This window comes from Trachinotus anak, unplaced genomic scaffold (genome assembly GCF_046630095.1).
Source record: "Trachinotus anak isolate AG129_WGS33_773 ecotype Australia unplaced genomic scaffold, CSIRO_AGI_Tana_v1 ptg000025l, whole genome shotgun sequence".
NCBI classification, from domain to species: Eukaryota; Metazoa; Chordata; class Actinopteri; order Carangiformes; family Carangidae; genus Trachinotus; species Trachinotus anak.
Window position 1 is genome coordinate 10,207,516 of NW_027273876.1, and position 23,191 is coordinate 10,230,706.

General features: G+C 41.8%; 1 protein-coding gene across 1 annotated transcript in view; it reads left to right on the plus strand.

The window, feature by feature from the left end:
• atrnl1b (attractin-like 1b) overlaps positions 1-23,191 on the plus strand; it is a 61,623-nt gene that overhangs the window by 3,693 nt on the left and 34,739 nt on the right. Inside the window, exons 2-20 of the mRNA XM_071462140.1 lie at positions 560-643; positions 2,048-2,161; positions 2,367-2,495; positions 2,943-3,151; positions 4,194-4,368; positions 5,196-5,283; positions 5,684-5,945; positions 6,695-6,878; positions 7,009-7,163; positions 7,610-7,694; positions 8,163-8,377; positions 8,536-8,654; positions 9,011-9,143; positions 10,068-10,255; positions 11,553-11,766; positions 11,885-12,076; positions 16,360-16,584; positions 18,022-18,159; positions 20,360-20,453. Coding sequence (XP_071318241.1) covers positions 560-643; positions 2,048-2,161; positions 2,367-2,495; positions 2,943-3,151; positions 4,194-4,368; positions 5,196-5,283; positions 5,684-5,945; positions 6,695-6,878; positions 7,009-7,163; positions 7,610-7,694; positions 8,163-8,377; positions 8,536-8,654; positions 9,011-9,143; positions 10,068-10,255; positions 11,553-11,766; positions 11,885-12,076; positions 16,360-16,584; positions 18,022-18,159; positions 20,360-20,453 — 3,003 coding nt within the window. The remainder of the gene's footprint in view (positions 1-559; positions 644-2,047; positions 2,162-2,366; positions 2,496-2,942; positions 3,152-4,193; positions 4,369-5,195; positions 5,284-5,683; positions 5,946-6,694; positions 6,879-7,008; positions 7,164-7,609; positions 7,695-8,162; positions 8,378-8,535; positions 8,655-9,010; positions 9,144-10,067; positions 10,256-11,552; positions 11,767-11,884; positions 12,077-16,359; positions 16,585-18,021; positions 18,160-20,359; positions 20,454-23,191) is intronic.

A 23,191-nucleotide genomic window follows, 5' to 3' on the forward strand; every position in this document is an offset into this window, starting at 1 on the left:
TTTTATGAATTATTGTCAGAGAGGTTAGACATTTGTTAAAAGCATGGAAAGAGCTGGATGTTTTACAAAAAATGTTGATACTCTCAGAAATTGTATGATACTTTATAATCTGGGAATGTGCAGGTTAGATATTTGTCTAAGAACATTTTTCAAGCAGCAATACACAATCATCTGCGTGATGTAGGGTGTCTGCTGAGAGCGGAGTCACTGTCTCTCGTGCACTAGAAAGCAGTGCAACAAACGGGATAATTACCTGTGGTCATGGATGTTTTCCAGTTTTATGGTTGCATCTTGGAATGTGTCTTTCCTAACTGCCAAACAAATTTCATCCACAAGTTGCCCTTGTGTTGAAAGCAGTCTGACTACACTGTACGCACTGATAAATAAGTTGGTTTAACACTTGAAGAGGATAAGAGTCACCATTTCTGCCTTTTGATTGTTAATCTTACGTGCGACCATACATTTGTTTTGTTTAACACATATTTTAGACTTTAAATTGTCCACTTGAGGTGAAGCGTTACTTCGATGATTGTCCTGAATTTTGCGATTCTTTCCTCAGGTTGATGGAGCCCTCAGGATACCTCACCGATGGTCCAATCAACTACAAGTACAAAACAAAGTGCACCTGGCTCATTGAGGGCTAGTAAGTACTGTTCTGTTGAAGCTGAGCCTGCAGAGCCAAATTTAATTATGCAGCATAAACACATTGGTGTAATAAAATCAAGCGGATCAGCATCTCTGTTTTTTTTTTTTTTTTTTAACATTTAAAGTTTAATACACAAGCATACGGGGCATCACGCACGAGGTCTTGCTTGAACAAACTTCAGAGACGGGTAGACGGGCGCAGTTCAGTTTCAGCACTGATGCTTAATTTAAGAGGGAAAGAGAGAGAGAGAGAGAAAAAACTTTGCTAGTATCCGTTTCCTGTAGGTAACAGTCCTTTTTCCTGCAGTACCCCCCCCCCCCATCTTTCTGTAGACAAAGGATATAAGCCACCCGCTCCACAGAGCATATATCATTGACTGTTCCTGTAAAAAAGGGCCACAATAGGGGGATTTCTGGTGAGAGCTTTTTTTTTTTTTTTTTTTTTTTTACATGGAACTAAGAAAATCTCATAAAGGCTTATGTAAAGTCATCACCTTCAGAACTAACTCCAAGATAAAGGGAGAGAAATGACACATCAGTGTTAAGGCACAGAATCTTAGACATTACACATCCCACATTCTCCCACCAAGGGTGAATATGTGGACACAACCAAAGTGTGTGGGCATGGTCCACTTAAATTCCCTCACTCCCTCCAGCAAGGGTGCAGGGTCCCCGTTAACTTGGAATTCAACTTCGGTGTTATAAAGAGCCAAATCAGGCTCCTCTAAGTGGTGGAACATGGAGTTTCCCAGACATGTAAACACACCCCCTCTGGTATTTACACCCTCATGCTGTCTTAACATAGTCAATTTGTAGTTTTTTGAGCTGAAAGCAGTGTAAAGTTCGCGTGTAGCCCCCTTGTTTCTCTCAACAAAGGAGTTCAAATACTTGGCATAGGCTCTAAAAGCTACCCAGTTCCCTGTTTAATATGCTTCAATGTAGATCAGCATCTTTGAAGGAAGTATACATTCACATACTGACATTTGTCTGACATTTTGAAGGTTCAGAAGTTTTGTCTGATGAGCTGGAGTTTGATAACATTGTAATTAGCATTCTTTCACAGAGCAGAAGAGTCCCTGGACCTACTGATGCGTTTAATTGTCATTTCATTGACAAAGAAAAGTTGCCTGTGGTCACACAGAGCTATTAATGATACTTGAGGATGTCAATGAATATAAATAAGGTAATTCATTAGGTTTTTGTTTGGTTATAGCAGAAGTGGGACACTGAGAGAGCAATTGCACCAAAACAAAAGCAGTCCATCAGTACCCCTCTCCATTGAAGCTACAGTTAACATTTGGCCTGCAGTGATCTGGAGAATGTAGAGTAGGTTTATGTGCTGTTTAAATGTTTATCCATGAAACCTAAACCATTTTTTCTTGTGTTTTTTTCCCTCTCTCAGTCCAAATGCAGTTCTTCGGTTAAGATTTAACCACTTTGCCACAGAATGTAGTTGGGACCATATGTACGTCTATGATGGAGACTCGATATATGCTCCTCTGGTTGCTGTTTTCAGGTGAGAATCTTGACACTTACTGCATATGATTTGATTGCAAACCAGGAAATACTTATTGCTTGTTTGAGACATTTGTAAATTCATGTTTTTTTGCTTTCTTTTTTTGCTGTGTAGTTTAGTCTTCATTTCATGTAACATGTGTCTAGTCACCCTGATTTAGCAGAGTTGTGAGAAAGTGATGTCAGTGATGCCGTTTTCTGCACAGTGGCCTCATCGTGCCAGAGATACGAGGAAATGAGACGGTTCCTGAGGTTGAGACGACCTCAGGCTACGCACTACTACACTTTTTCAGCGATGCTGCCTACAACCTGACAGGATTTGAAATATTTTACTCGTAAGTATCCAGGCTCTACATTCAAACTTAAACTAGAGGCAGAACATAATATATTTTTTTAATATTTTTAGTGCTGAGGTTGTGTTTCATGCTGTCACCTGTGTTAAAGATATTTTCCAAATTCTCATTGAGGTCTATTTAATTCTCAGCTACAGTGGACTGTTCTCCAGGTCCATTTATTTCTCCTATCTGTTGATGGATGGTAACTTGTCCAACATTTCAATAACAATAAGACTGGTACAAGAGCTTTTCTGCAGTACTTAAAACCTACAGCGACAATCAGTGACCTGCTCAATAGTTCTTCATCTGTTACAAATCTTTTTATCCCCCTCACCTTTGCCAAGACCTGCAAGATACTCATTAATCTCCCTCAGTCCCCAAGTAAAGGTCTGTGTGGCCTAAATAATGCATACAGTGTTGGGTGGATGAAAATATCTTCCTGTCCAGGATCAACTCTTGTCCCAATAACTGCTCTGGCCATGGGAAGTGCACCCCCGGGAACTCGGTCGCCAGCAGAGTGTACTGTGAATGTGACAAGTACTGGAAAGGCGAGGCCTGTGATATCCCCTACTGCAGGAACAACTGCGGTAGCCCCGACCACGGCTACTGCGACCTCACCGGGGAGAAGCTGTGTGTCTGCAATGACAGCTGGCAAGGTAAGAGTTCGCTCAGAAATGTCAAGATCATTCAGAGTGAGCACTGGAGAAAGGATTTTTACAAGTAAGTGATGAAATTATTCAGCAAATGATAATAAGTACAGGAGGCCGGCATGTAGCCATTAGCAAGATTTAAAGCCATAAATGGCATCACAGAGCATGACCAGATGTTATCTGACTCTGGAAGTCATCAGCAGATATGGTTGGGATTTGATCTCATTCTGTTTCATCGAAATCCAGCTTTAGATCAGATCGTTAAACTTGAAATAACCAATCAAGTTAATACACCTTATTAAATCTGTTGTGGTTTCAGCTTTCAGCCATTTTTAAATTATTACCGTTTTAAGCCACAGAATATTTAAGAGCTGAAACTCCATGATTGAGAGCCAGAAAATGATTACTAAGAATGAGATGTATCCCTCAGAGAACAATTCACCATCTCTCTGTTTCCTGCATTCAAAACACTGAGCGATGAATCATACGTTGGCACACGTCATTTCTGATCACGGGCTGCGACAATGCTGCTGCTCCTCCCATGAGCGCTGCGGTGATTATGAAGTAAGACGTAATGAAGGATGTGTCAGCGGAGGAGTGTGAGCAGCTGTGTTGTGTTGCTGTGTCGTAACGCCGGTTGGCAACGCGGCGATAAGCCCCGTGACAGTGCGTTATTATTATGTGCCTCCAGCTGTAGGGCACCAAATGCTTTTGCGTGATGAAACTTGACAGAATCATTAGCAAAGACATGCGCTTTTTTTCAGCATGGCCTTCACTGGCGCGGTTCAACATATTTACACCTCCCTGCCTGTTGTGCTCGGCTAAGGGGGGGAGGGTCATGCTTTTGTTTCGGTTTGAGAGTGGCATGTTTGCCCTTCATGTCAGATACTGTGTGAAAATGGATTCAACATTTGTTAAATATAGGTCTTTATCATAAAATAGTGCAGCTATGACATTATCTTTATTTTGAAGACACGGAGCTGAAACATTGAGGTAACACTGTTTATTTTCAGCAGGTGTCCTCAGCTGCAATGTCTGTCTCTTCTAGGTCCAGACTGCTCCCTAACTGTACCTTCGACCGAGTCCTTCTGGGTCCTACCAAGCGTCAAGCCCTTTGGCACATCACTCGCCAGAGCGTCCCATAAGGCCGTGGTGCAGGAAAAGGTCATGTGGGTGGTGGGCGGATACACATTCAACTACAGCTCCTTCCAGATGATTCTCAAGTAAGCAGCATAGCATAGCATAGCAAAGCATTATTATACTGTGTTTTTGAATTAAAGAAAAAAATAAAAAATATCCCTACAATAAGAGGTATTTTGTTATTTTTTGCTGTTGGCTGTACAGCAGACACATCAACTTTATTGCAATTTGCATGCACATGGACTTAATTCATCTTTCTTTTCGCCATAAAAAGGATCAGATGAAGTCCTGACCACGTTCTTATTTTCAGTTCTCATAAATGTTGAAACAATGACTATCAAGAGGAAGTGTCAAGAAGCTGGTGGCTTATCAGAATATCCGTGACGCAAGTCACTTCAGAAAAACCCAACCCTGTGTCAGTGATAACTGTTTCTCTTGGTGCGGCATCCTTTGTGAACATATACATTCACTTAGCTAAACTGAGGATTTAGTATTTGGTGCTGGATGGTTGTGCAGGTAAAATGCAGACCTGACGTCCGTCCTCACTCACGTCCTTTATCGCTTGAACAAGCTTTCTCCATCTGCTCAGTGTTTGCTCATCACCAGGTGCTATTACTCCTGAGGAAAGTCGACCCCGGCCTCCAAAAGCATCTCGTCTAAATCACAAATGTGTGATGACCTGGGCATTTATCTGTGTTGATCAGTGTGCAAAAACCTCAAAGGCACTTTTTGTGACTTGAAGACTAAACTGGTGCCTTGAGTGTGAAGGAAACATCTACCTTGTGTGTGCCTGAATTTAATCAGAAGATCATAAGATAAAAAGTCACAGAGGGCGAAGCATGCCGTCTGTGCTCTGTATCCGTTTTCATACGTGTTGGAGTGTGTAATGATCTGTTGCTTTGCTCTGCAGCTACAACCTGGAGAGTGGCACCTGGAACACAGTTCCCATCAACAGTGGCCCCGTGCCAAGATACGGCCACTCACTCGCTGCTTATCAGGTAAACACACATATACACATATGCCCCAAACTCTCTTGACACAGAAGGAATTTAGTAAAAACACAACTGTTAGTTGGAGAGAAGGAGAATTAAATGGGGCGGAAAAGCAAGAAAACTTGGCTCACACAAAAGGAAACCACAACTTACTTTCTCATGACTTCAGAAATAAAAGACATGTCTGATATTGGAGGTCTGATATATTCCTCTTTTTAAGATGAGCAAGTTTTATATGGGTTATGGCTATCTATAAACTGAACTAAACATGAACTTTGACACGTCATCATCATCATCGTCTTCTTCTTTCACTTCTGTCACAGCGTGCACCAGCCTCTCTGCACGCCCCGGTTGACATGGTCACATTCGGAAACACACTGAAACCAACCTCTCCTCTTCTTTGCAGGATGATATCTACATGTTTGGTGGGAAACTGGAGGCCGGCTGGGGGAACGTGACGGACGAGCTGTGGGTGTTCAACGTGCCCAGTCGGACGTGGCAGCGGAGAAACCCCGTGGTCGGCCCACCGGCCCAGGCTCAGATTTACGCAGTGGAGGGGCACTCGGCCCACTGCGTCCTGCTGGAGGGTGGAGAAGCCATCATGCTGGTCATCTTTGGCTACTCCCCCATCTACAGCTACATCAGCAACGTTCAGGAGTACAGCCTGAGTGAGTCACAGCTGTTGTAGGAGGCACCTTTGTTGGGTCTCTCTCTCTTATCGCAGTACATTTGTTACGTTGTTGAAAAAGGTGTCCACTTGAAACTTCAACTTAAACATGGCTTGTTGAATTTCATTACTGAGAGAAGTATGAGTGTAATAGATTAAAAAAAAAAAAAAAAGATTTCAAATCTGAATAGAATCCGACTTGAATTTGATTTCTTTGATGCCACAAAGAAATCATTTCATGCATAGCAGATTTGTGAGGAGTAGCACTGCCTCTTAAGTGTTTTAAAGTACCATAAAACATCCAGAGTATCTTATCTAGTTTGCAATAATATTCACTGCATATCCCCAAACAGCGGTTGACATGAGTATTTCTTTGCATAATGTTTTGGTTTAACACCGAGCTCAGTTTCAAAGCCACAACAGGCAATCAGAGTATGGTTGTGGTTCCAAATGGCAGTGAGTGATAACAAACCATAATTAGATACTAGGAGCTAAGAAGCACTGTGGCCTGTTTTTCTGTTGTCAATGAGAAAAAACTGACAACACAACAAAACAATGCCAACTAGTCCTGGCAATCTGTTATTATCAACATTTTAAGCACGGAGAGCCTGGCTGTCTCCAAATGATTAAGTTCCTATCATTTGCTTCTTACCATTTGTGGGGATACATTTTTTTGATTTGAATTTGATTTGATTCGAAGGCCTTTTTTTCTTCTGCATTAAAAGCCCCCTATATGCACTTTCTTGCCAGGGTCCAACACGTGGTTGGTGCCTGAGACAAAAGGTGCCATTCCCCAGGGAGGTTACGGCCACAGCAGCACGTACGACAGCTCCAGTGGCAGTGTGTACATCCACGGAGGCTATAAGGCACTGCCTGCTAACAAATATGGCCTGGTTGATGACCTCTACCGCTATGAAGTTAACACCCGCACATGGTAAATCAACACGTGCACGCATATTCTGCTGTCTTTGCTCATCATGTAGTCCAGTCAGTGAGTATAACACTGCATGACATGTTTTTCTTGTTAGATTGTCCTTGACGCACTTGTCATGCACATGTTCCAGGTTCATCCTGAGAGAGAGCGGCTTTCCACGGTACTTGCACTCAGCTGTGCTGCTCAGCGGCACCCTGCTCATCTTTGGAGGCAACACACACAACGACACATCACTCAGCAACGGGGCCAAGTGTTTCTCTGCAGACTTCCTAGCCTATGACATTGGTAGGACTCATATTATTCTTGACATCATGCCCCAGTTTGAATAGTGACCTCTGTAGTGGTGTTATTATCCACCTTGTCACCTCATCATCCCACTTAAAGATTGTGAAAACTGCAGTCTTCTACATGAAACCACTGCGATTAGTTACATTTTAAGTGTGGTTCAGTCACATTTAAGTGTGGTTGAAGTGCTTTAGTACTAATTATATGTATGATGATTTATTTTAATTGTTTTAAATGGCACCTAATGAGGTTTTAAGGTCTATAATTAAACCAATTAAATTAAACAGTTATCCACTTTATTCTTAACAGAACCAATGATATTAAAAGAAGATATAATACAATTAAAAGACAGCACTATACACGCAACAGAAATAAAAACAAAACTTAAGCATAACATGTCAACACACAGACAAATCAAGTTACATATGGTCTCCTGTTGTCCTCAGCCTGTGATGAGTGGAGGCTCCTGCCTAAACCAGACCTGCACCGGGACGTCAACCGCTTCGGGCACTCTGCTGTGGTCAGCAACGGGTGAGTCTTTGTAATGGAATCTCCTCTCAGACTAAAACACACCGGACAGGTGCTTCATACAGTGAAATCCTCTTTAACTTTTCAGTCACTCTCTTCAATGACTCTCTGGAGATTAAATATTAAAAAAAAATACAGATGCGTGACTGCAAGTCATTTTTCACCACTAGAAAGAATGTTTGTAATAAAATCCCCACAAAATTAGAGTAATTGGGCATTCATGAGTGCATCCTTGCGCAGTTTTAACTCAGTCACTGTCAGTAATTTGACAGCACCTCTATATTACCCCACATTTAAAAATCTTAACTTGTGAAGGCAAAATCTGAATAGAATTTCTAGATAGAACAGGTGAAGAAATATTTATTGCAGTCGCAATGAAATCTAATCCCTTCTGGAGAATACAGTTGTCAACTTGACCTTTATGTTGTGCCCTATTGTTTATCTTTTGTTCTCATGTTTGTTCTTCACTAGGTCCATGTATGTGTTTGGGGGCTTCTCCGGGATGCTGCTCAACGACGTGCTTGTTTACCGACCCCCCAGCTGCCAGGCCTTCTTGGCAGAGGACGGCTGTGTGACGGCCGGGCCAGGGGTCCGCTGCATCTGGAGCAGAGGCCGCTGTCTCCCCTGGGAGCCCAGCATGGCTAATGGCAGCCTCATTCCTGCCTCATTCTGCCCCCCTAAACCTGGTGAGAAGGACATCCAGTTCCTTTTCTTTATTGCCCTTGTTTTAAAGGACTAAACTTAAAAGAATTACTTTAAAAGAAATACAAAACCGCTTTGGACCAAACACGAACAAAACCACTCATTCTCGCTCTCTGTTGTCCCTCTCGCCGTCTCGTTTTAGTCACAGTGGACGAGCGGTGCTACCGGTTCTCCGACTGTGCCAGCTGCACAGCCAACACCAACGGGTGCCAGTGGTGTGATGACAAGAAGTGCATCTCTGCCTCCAGCAACTGTACATCTGTGAGTGGTCCAACAGGGGGCGTCAGAGCGCTTCTGATGTTGTGTTTAGTTCCCTGACATGCTCACTCAGCCTGAAACACACATGCACACACCCAACATTTACACTTTTTTAAGGTCTTGTGAGTCGGGGATATTGAAATGATAATGTATTATTATTATTGATGTACTGGTACTAGTGGCTCCACTGTTCTTGCAGCATGTGGCTCATCATAGTGAAATCCATTGAATCATAGAACAAAGAGGACTATTTTTTAATTATGTGCATTAAAGAGCAAACTAGCGCTTCCTGATCTAACCTGAGTGGAAAACTTCTGTTAAACCTCCCTTCCTCCCTGTTCTCTGCTCTCCTGCTGTAGAACGTGAGGAACTTCACCGAGTGTCCGGTGCGGAACGAGCAGGTGTGCAGCAAGCTCGCCAACTGCAAGAGCTGCTCGCTGAATCCCAACTGTCAGTGGGACCAGAATCAGCCAGAGTGCCACGCTTTGCCGGGTAAGAAAGAAAGACGCCAGGACCACAAGACCGTTTCCAGACACACAAACAACACACGCCGTCTTCAGGCTTCAGACTCAGGTCTCGCACATACACAAGAAGAGCGTCAGGTTTTCAGTGTGTGTGTTAGAATTGGATGAGAGCGAGCTCTTGAATAGATGATGTTGTGTTCTGACACCACTGACATTCAGACCTGAAGGGAATATCTAAACAAATATTCACTGATCTTTACTGAATTTAACTAACTTAAAAATTTGGATGCGATTTACAAAGAGGAGTTTTTTTTTTCTTTTGCCACATAGCATCTTGTATTTGCAGAGCAGAGATGTACTTTCAAGATGTCATCCTCATGTTGTTTATCAAGTCTGGCAGCGTGTTTAGTTTACCTCTCATCCTCTCCTCTCCTCTCCCGAATGTTGACTCTGGCTGAATGTGAAGAAATGGTGCTGTCACTTTATCCATAATTTGCAGTTCATGAAGCCTTGTCACCTCGGGGCTTGTTGCAGCAGTGGGAGCTGCAAATCATATCTCTGTGTGTGTGTGTGTGTGTGTGTGTGTGTGTGAAGCCTAAAAGAGAGTGGCTGCACGATTTGCACACATGCAATGCATACATGAGCATCCGCCGTATTTTTATGACAAGTAGTAAGTAACAGGCAACGTGGCCTCCAAAAATCCATCACTTCATCTCTCTAAGGCAAATGATGGCAGATTCAATCCTGCTAAATCTGACATCCACACACACACACACACACACACACAGAGTACCCCACTAAACCTTTCATCCCCTGTGGTTTGCAATCTGATCTCATTTTTTCCACCAAGTCCGAGTCCTGTCAAAGTTGTCACTTGTAAAAACTGGAGGAGAGTAGACCTGTGTTTTCAAGAACATCTAACTCATCTCGTCGTTCTGTGTCTCTCCTCCAGCCCAGCAGTGCAGTGAGGGTTGGAGCCAGGTGGGGGAGGCCTGTCTGAGGATCAACTCCAGCCGTGAGAGTTACGACAACGCCCAACACTACTGCAAGAACCTCAACGGGAACATCGCCTCACTCACCACCTCCAAACAAGTGGACTTTGTGCTTGAGGAGCTCAAGAAGCTCCAGCAACAAGACAAGGTAAACAGAGGCAAATCAATAAATCAATGAATAAATAAAACAATCAGATTTATCCTCAGAAGCCCTGTGATTGGCGTGTGCGGCTTGTAGCTTGGGGAAGTGTTTATCTCCCACTCGAGTCTGCCAGTTACGAGAGAGTTATGAATTTCTCCTCATCAGTTTTGTTCTGGTGTAGTGCTCTGTTTTGTCTGATTGCAGCCCTCCTTTTACCTTGTGTAATTTTTCCCGTTCAACTGTTTTTCATCAGCTTGTTTGGAACTGGCACTGCCACAAACTGTAAGCTTTGTTTTTGACTATGACGCAATTACAAGTAGAGAGCGACGCCGGACTTTTATGTGTTCTTGCTTTTGAGATTCTGCAGCTGATGAATCAGACTGTGATAATCACACCTCGTTTAGCTTTGTTGTGCTTGGAATTGTTTTACCCATAGTAACATTTTGTTCTTCCACCGTCAAATAACAAACAGTCATAAGCACTGATGCTATCTGAGACACTCACTCCTGTGTCTGGTTTGCTCGTAGAATATAACTTCCAACATTCCTTTCCATAATTTAACTTTTCTAATCCACACTTAGAAAGCACAAATATATCAGCACATAAATGGAAATCTGTGATGCAAATCCAAGATGCATGTGTCAGTTTGTGGCATATGTCCAGCTCACATTTTCAGAGCTTCTAGGCTCCAAATTTTTTGGACCCAGGCTGTGATATGCTTTACTAAGAGATGTCCAGATGTCCAGCAGTATAATTGAGAACAGCTTATAAAATATAACCCATAAATGATAAATTTGCTCATAGAGAAAAAAAAAAAAAAATAGTCCCACCAGAATCATAATACAGACCTCTTCATCTTTAATAGAAGTAATGAAATGCTCTTTTGGCCACACACTCACCCTGTCATCTCGCCGCAGCCACGTATCCTCCTGGTAGCGAAAGAAAACGATTGAGTTTAGTTTGGTCACGCCTGCTGTATTCGAAAGGATTTCATTTGTTGTCATTCTGCTGTGTTGAAACCAGCTTGTTTTTTTCCAAACAGAACCTTGACATGCCATTTCCCATCATTTTCCCATTACATTAAAAGTCGAATCCTGAAGGCAAATAAGTAATCATACCTGTGAAATTATTTTCAGTCGACTTTTAATGGCATCCTTGGTTCCCAGGTGTAAATGCAGTAACTATTCATTTCTTAAACAGCGTGATGGAGCAGAAAGGGAGGCATAGTTGGAAATGTTATCTTACCCAGTGGCTTTTTTTCAGGCCTTTGTGTGTTTAGCCTTTTGCCTTTGTGTCTCCACAGCGGCTGTCTCCGTGGGTGGGCCTGAGGAAAATCAATGTGTCATACTGGGGCTGGGAGGACATGTCCCCCTTCACCAACACTAGCCTGCGCTGGCTGCCCGGTGAGCCCAGTGACTCTGGTTTCTGTGCCTACCTGGAGGAGCCCCAGGTGTCAGGCCTCAGAGCCAATCCATGCACTGCCACTGCACACGGCCTCATCTGTGAAAAAGCCACTGGTGAGAGACACCAGCACGTATATCTCACAATAATGTGCTCTGTGTGGGAAGATTTTACCATAAAAGAGGTAATTATCCTTTCTTTTTATTTCTTCCTGCTCTGTCATTTCATGAACAGGAAACCCCAATCAGAGTACCCGTCCATCCTGTAAGAAGCCTTGCTCACTGCACACCAACTGCGCTAACTGTACCAGCCAGGCCATGGAGTGCATGTGGTGCGGCAGTGCACAGCGCTGTGTAGACTCCACTGCCTATGTCATCTCTTTTCCATATGGCCAGTGTTTGGAGTGGCAGACTGGAGATTGTGTGGGTAAGTGTCTTTTACTGAACTTAATCTAGATGAGGCTGCTTTCAAGTCTATAGTCTGGCATTAAGGGGGCCGGCACTAAGCTTTCCCAAATTGGCTTCTGTAAGCAGTCAATATTCATCACGGAGAGAGAGAAGGTAACGGGAGAAAAACAGTTTAAAGTGGAAGGTGTTTGTGTCGGAGGGAAAATGGTATTAGTTTCCTGTGATTGACTTTGGAAGCTGCTTTTTTGGTTTGTAATGGCCAATTACTCTCGCATAAAGTAGCCCCAACTGTTAGATTTCCCTGCTGACCAGGCTGCAGCTGGACTCTGTACCATTAGCTGGCTTCAAGTCGGTTAAAAACAGTCATGCATCAGGGCACAAACACTCTATGACTGAGAGCACAGCAGAATGGGAATGCCTGCACATACAGTAATGTAAATATGAATGTTTGAATAGACTCTCCCGTTTGTTTTAAGTCCACTTGAACTGTACAGAGTTGCAGCAGTTGCTACTCATTGATGAGGCCTTTTGTGCTGCAAAATTGATTACCCATAGTGCAGTTCTATGGTGAATACTATAGTCTAAGATGAATGCTTTAGATCCCACTTAGGCTTTCATCAACAACATTTAGTTTCCATGTTATTAATGGAATAGATCAAATAAACTCAGGCAGTGCTTTAACTCAATAGATCTAATGACCAACTGAAATGTCAAATATGCTACATTTAGAATAAACTCCTCATCGATTACATGAACAGATTCTTCATAACATTAATAACTGTAAAACAATAAATGAAACACTCAGCTATGTACTGTCTCACTTAAAAATTGTTTTTACTGTCCTTGGTACAAGTGACCAAGAAGTGTGATGGGAAATGACTGGAGACAGATCCCGCTCAGAATGCATTAAATAATCTGTGAACACTTGGTTTCCTCAGAGCAGCGGTTCTCAACCTGCTGGTCAGGACCCTTCAGAGGGGTCACAAGATTAAACTAAAGGGTCAAGTTAGGAGGAAAGAAACAAAGAGATATGTTCTGCTACACACAACTGTTACATTCTTCTCATCTTTGCATTGCACCTGTCAAATAGTTTTACCTCATTATGACTGATTAAATAATCATGAAATCCATTTTTTTTTTTTGCTAGAAATTGGGGCTTGGCAATAAATTGAACTAATTTGATTAATTGGAACTTGTGCTTCTACACAATGTCAAAAAGTGTAACGTAGTTGATAGCTGGCTGCATTAGCTGTGTTGAGTCACGACACTCTTGTAAACTGTGACCTGCAGCAGTTTATGGCACTGTTGTGACTCAAGATGTCCTCTTAGCTCCCCCTGGCTGCCTCATTAAAGTGGAGGACAACGCTCTGTTAAGCTGCAGCGGTCCATCCCTATATTTCTTTTTAACATGCATAATGATGACAACTTTGCAAGCAGTTCAGGTCTTTATTATTATTTTTGCTCAACTGTAATGGGACACTTAAATATGAAACATGTTTTAGTCTTGTAGGTAAAAGAATCTGTTAAAATCGTGACTAAAAATGAACACAGAGCAAACAATGTAAAAGCAGCCACAGCGATGAGGATAGATAAATATGACCAAAACACAAATGCTTCCATTGTTTTCCTCTTGATGATCTAAAAGTGAACATGGGCGCACGCAGAGGTGAACCTGTTAACAGTACTTTGACTGCACAGTTGTAAGTTGATCAGCGAGCTCCTTTATCTGAAGGTCAGTGTAGCTGGTCAGGTCGATGCTGTTGTTGCTGCGTGATGTATGAATTATACCCACAGTTGTGTCAGATCGTAAAAACATCTCTGATCAGTTTAGTGGGTAACAAATTTAGGGAGCCCAAGGGTACACGCTCAAATTCTTTTGTGTTGGCCAGTGTGAGGCAACACAGAAGTGTTTCAGTACTCTGTGGATATTTGTCTTGAGGAATTTGTCCTTTTTTGGCATGAAGGACGGAGAAGGAGGTCCTATAAATTCTCTCTGTTCTTTCTTCTCTTTCTGTTTGTTCTGTCTGACTTTGCTCCTTCGCGTTCACTCTCAAAGTTTCAATCACCACTTCTGTCTTGAATTATCTCTACCTACTTCAGCCTATTCATCCTCATTTTCAGTGCATAGTGTCGTGTGCTTTAGGCAGAGTACGCTGCATAAACGCACTTAAAACCACAGACCTTGGATTAAATAGTCTGCAGCATCTCTGCCTGCAGGGGCACCTTGAGAGGGCGGACTGCGCTGTGTTTGCTGCTCTCAGTAGTCTCGTTATCCAGATCTGAGGTTGTTACTTGTGAGAAGCTAATAGTTGGTAGTAGTTTGTTTATTTATGGCTTTCATCTAGTAATTTCTATCTGTCATGTAATTAATAATCCAAGAGACCTCCTCAGCTTCTATGTAGCCATATCTTACCAGATCAAACACCAAAACCAGACCAAGCTGCAATTAGCTCAGACAGAATTTTAAACATGCATGTTCAAGTTGACCTCCCCCTTTTCTCAGAGCATTTTCCTTGGTCTTTTATATTAGAAATGGCCTGTGTAGCCTGTACACCAAACATTTGCGGTTTCCAGTTTTTCAAATGTGAGGATTTACTTCCTTTAGTGTCATATAGTACATGACAGTCAATTTATCTCTGGCTTTTGGACTGTTGGTGGAGCAAAATAAGCAATTTGAATCTGTCACCTTGGGCTCTGGGAATTTAGATTGGCCATTTTTCACAATTTTCTGGCATTTTATAGAGAAAAAAAAAAGATTAATTGATACATTGAGAAAGATAATTGGCAGACTAACTGATTTTGAAAACTAGTCATTAGTTGCAGCCCTACCCTAAAGACAGCTGTTAAAATTAGCGCAGCCCCTTGTTAATGGTTGATTTGTTGCTTTTATGGGGGTTTTGCTGCGAACGAAGCCGTTAGCACGTACAGCAAAGCAATCATACTGACTAAAGCGTTAAAGCTGCATTTGAAGAATTCTTTGCGTATGGGTCTGTTGGTGGCTGGGTGCATTAAAAGACACGACAAGACACAGAAAAAAGTGATTTCGCTTTAAACTCATTTAGATGTTAAAATGGCCTTGAAAGCTTCCGTAAATAAAGTCAGACTTGTTAGTGCTGTCAGGGGGGAACCTGCGCCAGGAATACAGGTTATGTTTGCTTGGCTGGCGAAAACTGTTAACGCTGGATGGAACAGACTTATTCAGCTGTACAGACCCAGTCATAATCACCAATTCATGTTACAGCATCAGGTTTAGTTGTTTGTGTTCACACTTATCGATTTATCTGTCAAAATCCAAAGCGGAAGTTGTGGGTTTTTTGTTTTTGTGGCAGATTTTGTGTTTCAACGTGCCTTTGTGTTGTGGCAAGACGGCAGTCTTCATCCAGTGAGGTCTTTTCTCAGAATGGTATGTTCCTCAGAAATGTGCCACTTAGGTCCTGTCATCAAAACAAACTTAAATGGCCTTACTTTGTACTGATTGCTCTGGCGTTGTCATGGTTTCGCATCCATTAGCAGAATAGCTGGAGATTTTTTTTTGACATAAACTGAGGTAAAAGCACTCAGTGTTTGTCTCCTTAAAATAGTAGTGACATTTTCTCCCCTAAAGTGTCTGTCTGGCAGCCAAGTGGCAATGCTGAAACTTGTCAAGCAATTTAGCGGCCTAAAAGTTCATCCCCACAAACTGACAAACGGCGTCGTTCCCGCGCTCCCTTGGGTTTGAGTTTAGAGGAAGGTGCCACTACACACATCTCATTTAAGCCTTTCATCGAACTTTGACCAAATCACAAACTTTTCACTGGCTCCGGTTTGCTGACACGTTTTCTGTTTTGCTTCTTCCCCTCTCCATCAAGTGTTTAATGCTCGACACTTGTTTGTTATCCTCTTATCCGCTCTAAAATCTGTGGTCCTGGCAGCTCACTGGACTGTTTGTGTCTCAGTACAAGGAACATAATGCTTCTTAATCTGCAGGTTCTGTAGAGGCTAAGAAATCACTGAAATTATGTGTTAAAAGGCTGAAATCCTTCGAAATAAAATCTTGAAAGCATGATCCTGAAAGGATTTTTTTTTTTTTCTTCAGCATTGCACCTTTGCTGCTGGTGCTGCTTAAATTTGTCTGCTGCTGGTGGTTTCAAGGTGACTTGTAAATAAATGCTGAAATGGAAAGAAAGGAGCATAAACAAAATAGCAAGCACAGAGGTCGAGGTTAGATCATTTTGTGACGGAGCCAGCAAGAGCAGCAGCAATGGGTTAAAGCACAAAACTTGTTGGCGAGAAATAAAAACACAAGTCTCCTCTCTCCTTTAGCTCAGAACTGTTCAGGCCTGCAGACATGTTCCCAATGCTTGGAGCAACCTGAGTGCGGCTGGTGTGGAGATCCCAGCAGCACAGGGAAGGGTCTGTGCATGGAGGGTTCGTACCGGGGGCCCATGAAGAGAACGGCGAAGCAGGGCCAGTCCCAGGACATGAGCCTGGAGCCCGGCAGCTGCCCCAAAGACAAGGGCTACGAGTGGGCCTTCATTCACTGCCCAGGTAAGGGATCCACTTCCTGTCCCTCTTACTGAAATTACAGATCGTGTGTCATAAGTGGATCTATGTGAAAAGTTGTTATTGCCCATTGACTGTAACGTCTTAAGTTTAAAAAGATGTTCTTATCAAGGATTCCTGTTACAGTCTCCCAATGCAACTAATCCCTCCCTGCTGACTCTATGCAACATTATGCTGGTATGCCATTTAATACGTTCATCAAGCCCCAGTATATGCAACAATGTCGTGTAAGATGATGATATACCCACAGCTAGTGGTAATTTGAGAATGTGAGGAGTGCTCAGGGGCTCGGTCATATCAATAATGTGTAAAAACCCTGAGAAATATTTCATGTTATAAGATTCATATAATTCAGTCGGTCTAGAAGCCACATTTAAAGGCTTTAAGTCTTTAGGCCTGAAGCTCAGTTTCATTGATTTCCTTTTTTTGTTTTTTGTTAGGGAAAAAAAACTATTTGTCTATTTGTTTCAATGTAGTATTATTATTGTTGTTGTTGTTGTATTTGTTGTTTATTTCTATGAAATGTTTTCCTTACTTCATCAATAATGTGTTTACTAGTGGACATTTTCCATCCCAAGATCTGTGATGTCATGTTGATACATTGCTTCACAGACAGTAAATTGTTCAAGGTGCAAAAAGGCAGGAGGGCATTTTCACAGCACACAGTTGCTCTGCCGCCATGCAAATTTCAGTGGTGGAGTTGTAGCGTTGTGTCTAACATAAAAGGTGGAATTAATTATATGAAGGCTTGGTGCTAAAATCGGCATAAACAAGGCTCGCTTGTGATTCAGTCTTACATAAAATGATCACCTGCTATTTTTATATCCTTTTCCATTAGATGTCCAATTTGTAATTCCAAGAGAACACATAGATGTATCATTAAAATTTGAAGCCATTAAAAAAATTCTAAAAGGCCAGTCTAATTAAATAATAATTAAATACAATATGATGTCCCAGACTCAAGCTACTGACAGCTCTAATGGGTCTGTTGATTTTCTGGAAAGCAATAACAACAACCCTGGGTGTAAGCTGTGTTGGGCTGGTATCAAATCCTTTCTGTTCATTAGCCACAGGGGGGATGATCAAAACGATTGTGTGACTTAGACACAACATATTCAGAAATCATTCTGTGGAACAGGTGCCTATGTGATTGGCAGACAGATGAAGGTTGTGACTGATGTTAGCAGAAATCCCCCAAAATAAAAATCCATGTTAATTCTACCTTGTGTCAGCCTGCGATTTGCCCCCCCAGTATAACCCTCAATAATGATATAGTACCTGTGGTGGCCATGAGTTGCTCCTTGTGTCAAGATCTGAAATTTAATATTTGTCTGTTTCCAATATCAAATATCTACTTTAGAGGCAGCTGCAGAAAGTAAAAGCGGTGAAACTGACTCTGACCCCTCTCTGTTTCCTCTGCAGCATGCCAGTGTAATGGCCACAGCACGTGTGTGAACAGCAGTGTCTGCGAGCAGTGCCGTAACCTCACCACTGGTCCTCACTGCCAGACCTGCATGCCTGGTTACCACGGAGACCCAACCAATGGTGGCAAATGCCAGGGTGAGTGCCGCATCGCCACAGAAATGACTTATTCTGCATGCGACTTAATGGGTTTGCTTGTTATTGTTTTGCTGAAGCAGTCAGCTGATGCATTTCAACCCCAAACCTCTTAAACCTTTTTCCCCCAATCATCTGTATGCATTTCATTGCAATTAACAACAGGATCGACAAGTTTAAACAAATACCAACTCAAATGACCTTTTCTATTTTCCTTTATTTTGTACTAGACCTGCTGTGTGTAAATGATTATTAAACTTTTAGAGGAAAACCCTCTACTTATTGAATTTTAATTAGTTTGTTGCATGATAAACCTGCAGTAATCCGGCATCATAACCAACAGAGGGCACTATTGTGTGCTGCTCAAAACGAGACACAATTTGTGTGTCTTGTTTGTTTAATGAAAATGTTCCTCAATTTGCATTTGCTTTTAACCAAAGGGAAAATAGATGTCTTGTCTCTGCTGGTTAATTTTTGGTTATGTGAGTCAACAGCAGTGACATGTCAAGGTTAACTGTTTTCCTGACACTGGAGTGGGTGTGGCGCAGATGTGGTGCACTGTGGGAACTGCAGGTGAAGCTGAAGGTCGAATACTGAACTCTCGTGTTACTGTGGTTTTTCGCCCATAAGGCACAGCTTTGTAGAAAAAAGAAACGTGTACACGTCACGCATCCTGATTTTTTTGGATTATGGGATACACACACAAGTAGGTATGTTTACGCACAGAGCTGGTTGAGGAAACTGTCGACAATCTGATACAGATTTCAGCAGATAATTGGATTGTTTTTACTAAATTTCAGGGTGTGGTATTCAGATTTTTCTCTTTGGATGTAAAAATGTTTCGACTGAGTTTTTGAATCGCAGATGAAGTAGATTTATCTTTCGTCTGCGTCTCCTGCTCAGTGCAGAATACATTTTCTGGAGTGACTGCAACCCATAATTTATACAGCATTCCTGTTTTCAAAGCAAAAAGCACACCATGCTCGCTGAATATAATGTGGGATAAGAGGTGTAAATGTAGCACAGGAATGGACGTTAAGTCAAATATAGAATGACTCTATGTGTATTTGATAGCTGTCTTTTCATGAACTGAATTGCAGATCGACTGGAGAGTGGTGATGCAGCTTCCTTGTCAAGAGGAGATTTACCCACAATCCTACCTTACAAGACATGAATAGCATTCCTGAGAAATTACATGTAGGCTATTGTTTGAATTGTCAGACATGGGAGCCACACACACACACACACACACACACACACACACACACACACACACACACACACACACACACACACACACTCAAACACTCAAACACTCAAACATACACATCTGGGAGCTTTATGGTCTCAGGTAGCTTTACTTTACACGTAAAGTGAAACCACGAGGGCGAGCTTCTCTGAGGGGATTATTAGTTCTCATTCTTTTGGAGCCTGGGGATGAAATGACTCAAAATCATTTTCTTTCATAAATACATGCACATATAGACAAGGGATTCATTTCATATCATGATCCACATTAGTTTGGGCATTTGGCAAAACCTACTTGGTGTAACTTTACATGTAGACAAATTGAATCAGTGCAGCACCAGCTGTCAATGAGAAGAAGTGTAGCAAAAAGTGCTCAGACGCCCAGTTAAAAGCAGTCCTGTCACCTGAAATATTCACATGTACCATCTTGGGAAATGTTCTAAGAAGCGGGAAGAAGGAGGAACTGTAATGCAGCTTGTCACTGCTTTAAAACGTAGCGAACTGAGAGGAGTAGGTCGGCACTTGTCCTGCAAATACAAACCGGAATGGATGCCACACATATTTTTCTCCATCGTGTAACAGATATCTGAAGTTCAGCCAATCTTTTGGGAAAATGCGCTTGTTTACAATGTTCCCCTGCTCAATATCAATTTCATCTCTGTGTGTTCAGTTCAGCGGCAGCAGCCTAGTGAGGGAGAAACAACCGTTGTGGCAAAGATTGTGAAAATTGTAGGGTTTTATTTTGCCCTGAGGACAACCTGAATGCAAAGGTGTCGACTCAGGTTGGAAATGTCTAACTGACTGTGCTTGTACCCAAGGCTACACAAACTTCATCCACATATTTAGCAATATGTAATGCTAATCAGTGATGTCTGTGTCCCTCTGTTCTCTCTTTCACATGCTCCGTTTCTCTCCCCCGTCTTCTCCTCCATCTGTGTTTCTCCACCCCTTCCAGCCTGTAAGTGTAATGGTCACGCGAGTGTGTGCCAGGTGTTAACTGGCAAATGCTTCTGCACCACCAAGGGAATCAAAGGAGACCAGTGCCAGCTGTGAGTACTCGACCATATGCTCACACACACACGTGCGCGCACACACACACACACACCTACACGCATGAGAAAACAGAAGTACCTTGTAGCGTTTCAAATGGTTGCATATTTCAATAATCATCTTCAAATTTTGGATCGACATTTCACGCTGTAGCTTTTTATTATTAGGTGTGGTCAGTTCAGCATCTCTGGACCCTGTTTCCTAAAGTTCAGATCCACAACACAGAGGTGAAATGAGAGACACACTGTCAATGTTGCACTTGAAATTCACTTAGTTAAGGTAATGTCAATCAATTGTTAGTGGGCTGCCTGTCACCGGGTCAGTGATCACTTAATGGGGTTAATTTGCTGTTTCTGATATTTTGCCTATATTGTGAGCTAAAAACCACTGAGTATTGGCTCTATGATCCTAGAAGTCGCTCATGTTTATGATGATGATCTTTATGGACTGAAAAGACAGAGCTTCTGTTAGAACACTGAGTTAAAACCCACCCTGGAGATTTTAGAAGAGACAAAAACAGATTCATGAGAGTTGAAGTTGAATAAGTTTACCCCTTGCTTCTAATTTAATACAGTTTGGAAAAATAATAACACGACAGTGGAACAAATTACAATACATCAGAATGGTAGGTAATCCAGAGGAGTTAATTTTTCATCAAATGGTAACTTAAAAAAAAACAAAAAACATATTCTTTATGTTGCAGGAATATTGTGTCAGGATCTTTTTGTGGATCAGGTTGTCTTGTTTAATTCTGTCATATTAGAGCAGTTCATTTTTTTGGTATTGGAGTATCATCGTGGATGAGTCAGAAAGATACTAAATAATCAGTACACTCACTAAATGGAAATCAGCGTGATCAGATTTTGAATCACGGCGTAGTCTGACTTTCAGTAACCCCTTTTTGTAATTATATAATGGGATTCATACAATAGGAAGAATGGGAGAAAACAAAACAGCAAAAGTGCATTTTCAAATTAGACAATTAAAATGACCACTTAAGTAATTAATGATTTCTACAGTGTGGGTTTGAGCACAGATTCCTGACCACCAAGAGACACTTTGTTCCTTCTCTTGTGGAGACTTGTTTTAATGAGTCTGTGGTGTATAAAAAAAAACAACTATCAGTTGACATTACTGTCCAGAAGCTCCACCTCCACCTCCACAATGATTTCTGCTGACGCTGTGGATTCCCTCGGTGTAGGAGGACCAATCTCCACTTAGCTGTCTGCTTTCCCGGTTGTAAGCAAAATGGACACTGATGTTTTTAATAACCCTAATGCAGGAAGAGGTGTGGAGGGGTCACTGGCAACCGTGAGCACAAATGCAGTACACTCCCACACACCATGACATGGTTTTTCCTGCCTCTCTTTGCCTCTAAAATCACATTTCCTCATAATATATCCCCAACACTGTGTGCTCAGGCTTTGTCAAATTTTTGTTCAATTTTTTTTTAGTCCCATTTTAGTCATATCGTACTGATTCACCTGAAACAGCTTCTCATTAAATACAATGACAAGACTATAGTCTGCAAAGTAATATTCACCGGTCATGAAAACCTTAAAGCTATACAAAAGGCACATCCACGTTTACTGTTTAGCAGTGTTCTTCTTCTTTTTCTTTGTCTGTTTGTGTGTTATCGCCACAAGCTGTCAATGAGTGGAATTGTGTGAAACCACAAACTTCACAGGCTGCTTTTAACTTTTTGGCTTTAAATCTCAAATAAACCTCTACTTCCTGGTTTTATAACCTCCATAAAATGAATTTATAAATTATGTAAAAACCCAACTTTTGAAAATGAATTTTGATAAGGAGTAGACCAACCTGTAAGAGAATAAGATAACTAGTAAGTGTTAAAAATCACAGTATGATTTGCCAACACTGGTAAGATAAATGGTCTTTATTGTCGCAGGGGGAAATTTGTTTTCACAGCCTGCACATGGAAGACACACAGATACAATATACACAGTTGACCCGTGGTCACATGTGGATAAACATGTTAGAGGCATCGTGCTCTGTATGTAAGCCATGTGTTTACATTAGCTGGTGTGCAGAAGTAAATCATTAGTCTCAAAATTACAAACTAACATGATCTGTGACATTTTCCTCCAATTACATTCTGCTCAGAGAGAGAGTAAATACCTGTTACACACTTCATGTGAGGAGTCGTTGTTTGTTTTGGAGCCAGTCATAGAAAAACTTGGTGTTTATGCTGAGACTTAGCATTTACAGTATGCAGTGAAACTCATTGAGGGAAAGTGCTTAAAGTAAGACCTCTTCAAAAAAAATAAAACCCTGTGCTTCCTGTTGACTTTGACAATATGTAAATGACACTTGAGACAAATGACAGAGTGTCACATTAATTTCTGCTGCCAGATGGAAAGCAGCACAGTGCAACGCAGAGCAACACCCAGATAGCAGGTGGCTAACAGTAGATTCAAACGACTCATTTTCCGCCCTACAAAATCAGAGCGGGGGTGTCAGAGCAGGCTAGGCACCAGCAGAGCCAGTCACCGTCAGCCAATTAAAAAGGGGGGCAGGGGTCTGGAGCCAGCTTTAGGAAGGTTCCGGCAAACGCATCACCGATTATCATCTTAAAATTTTGCCAGCAACATCGACCACCAAAATATGTTGTTCATTAGATTAGTGTTGTCTGCATCAACAACCATTATTTTAGTGGTGTGTTTAAACTCAAAATCCAGATGCATTTTCACATTCAAACATGTTAGAGTAATCAAGT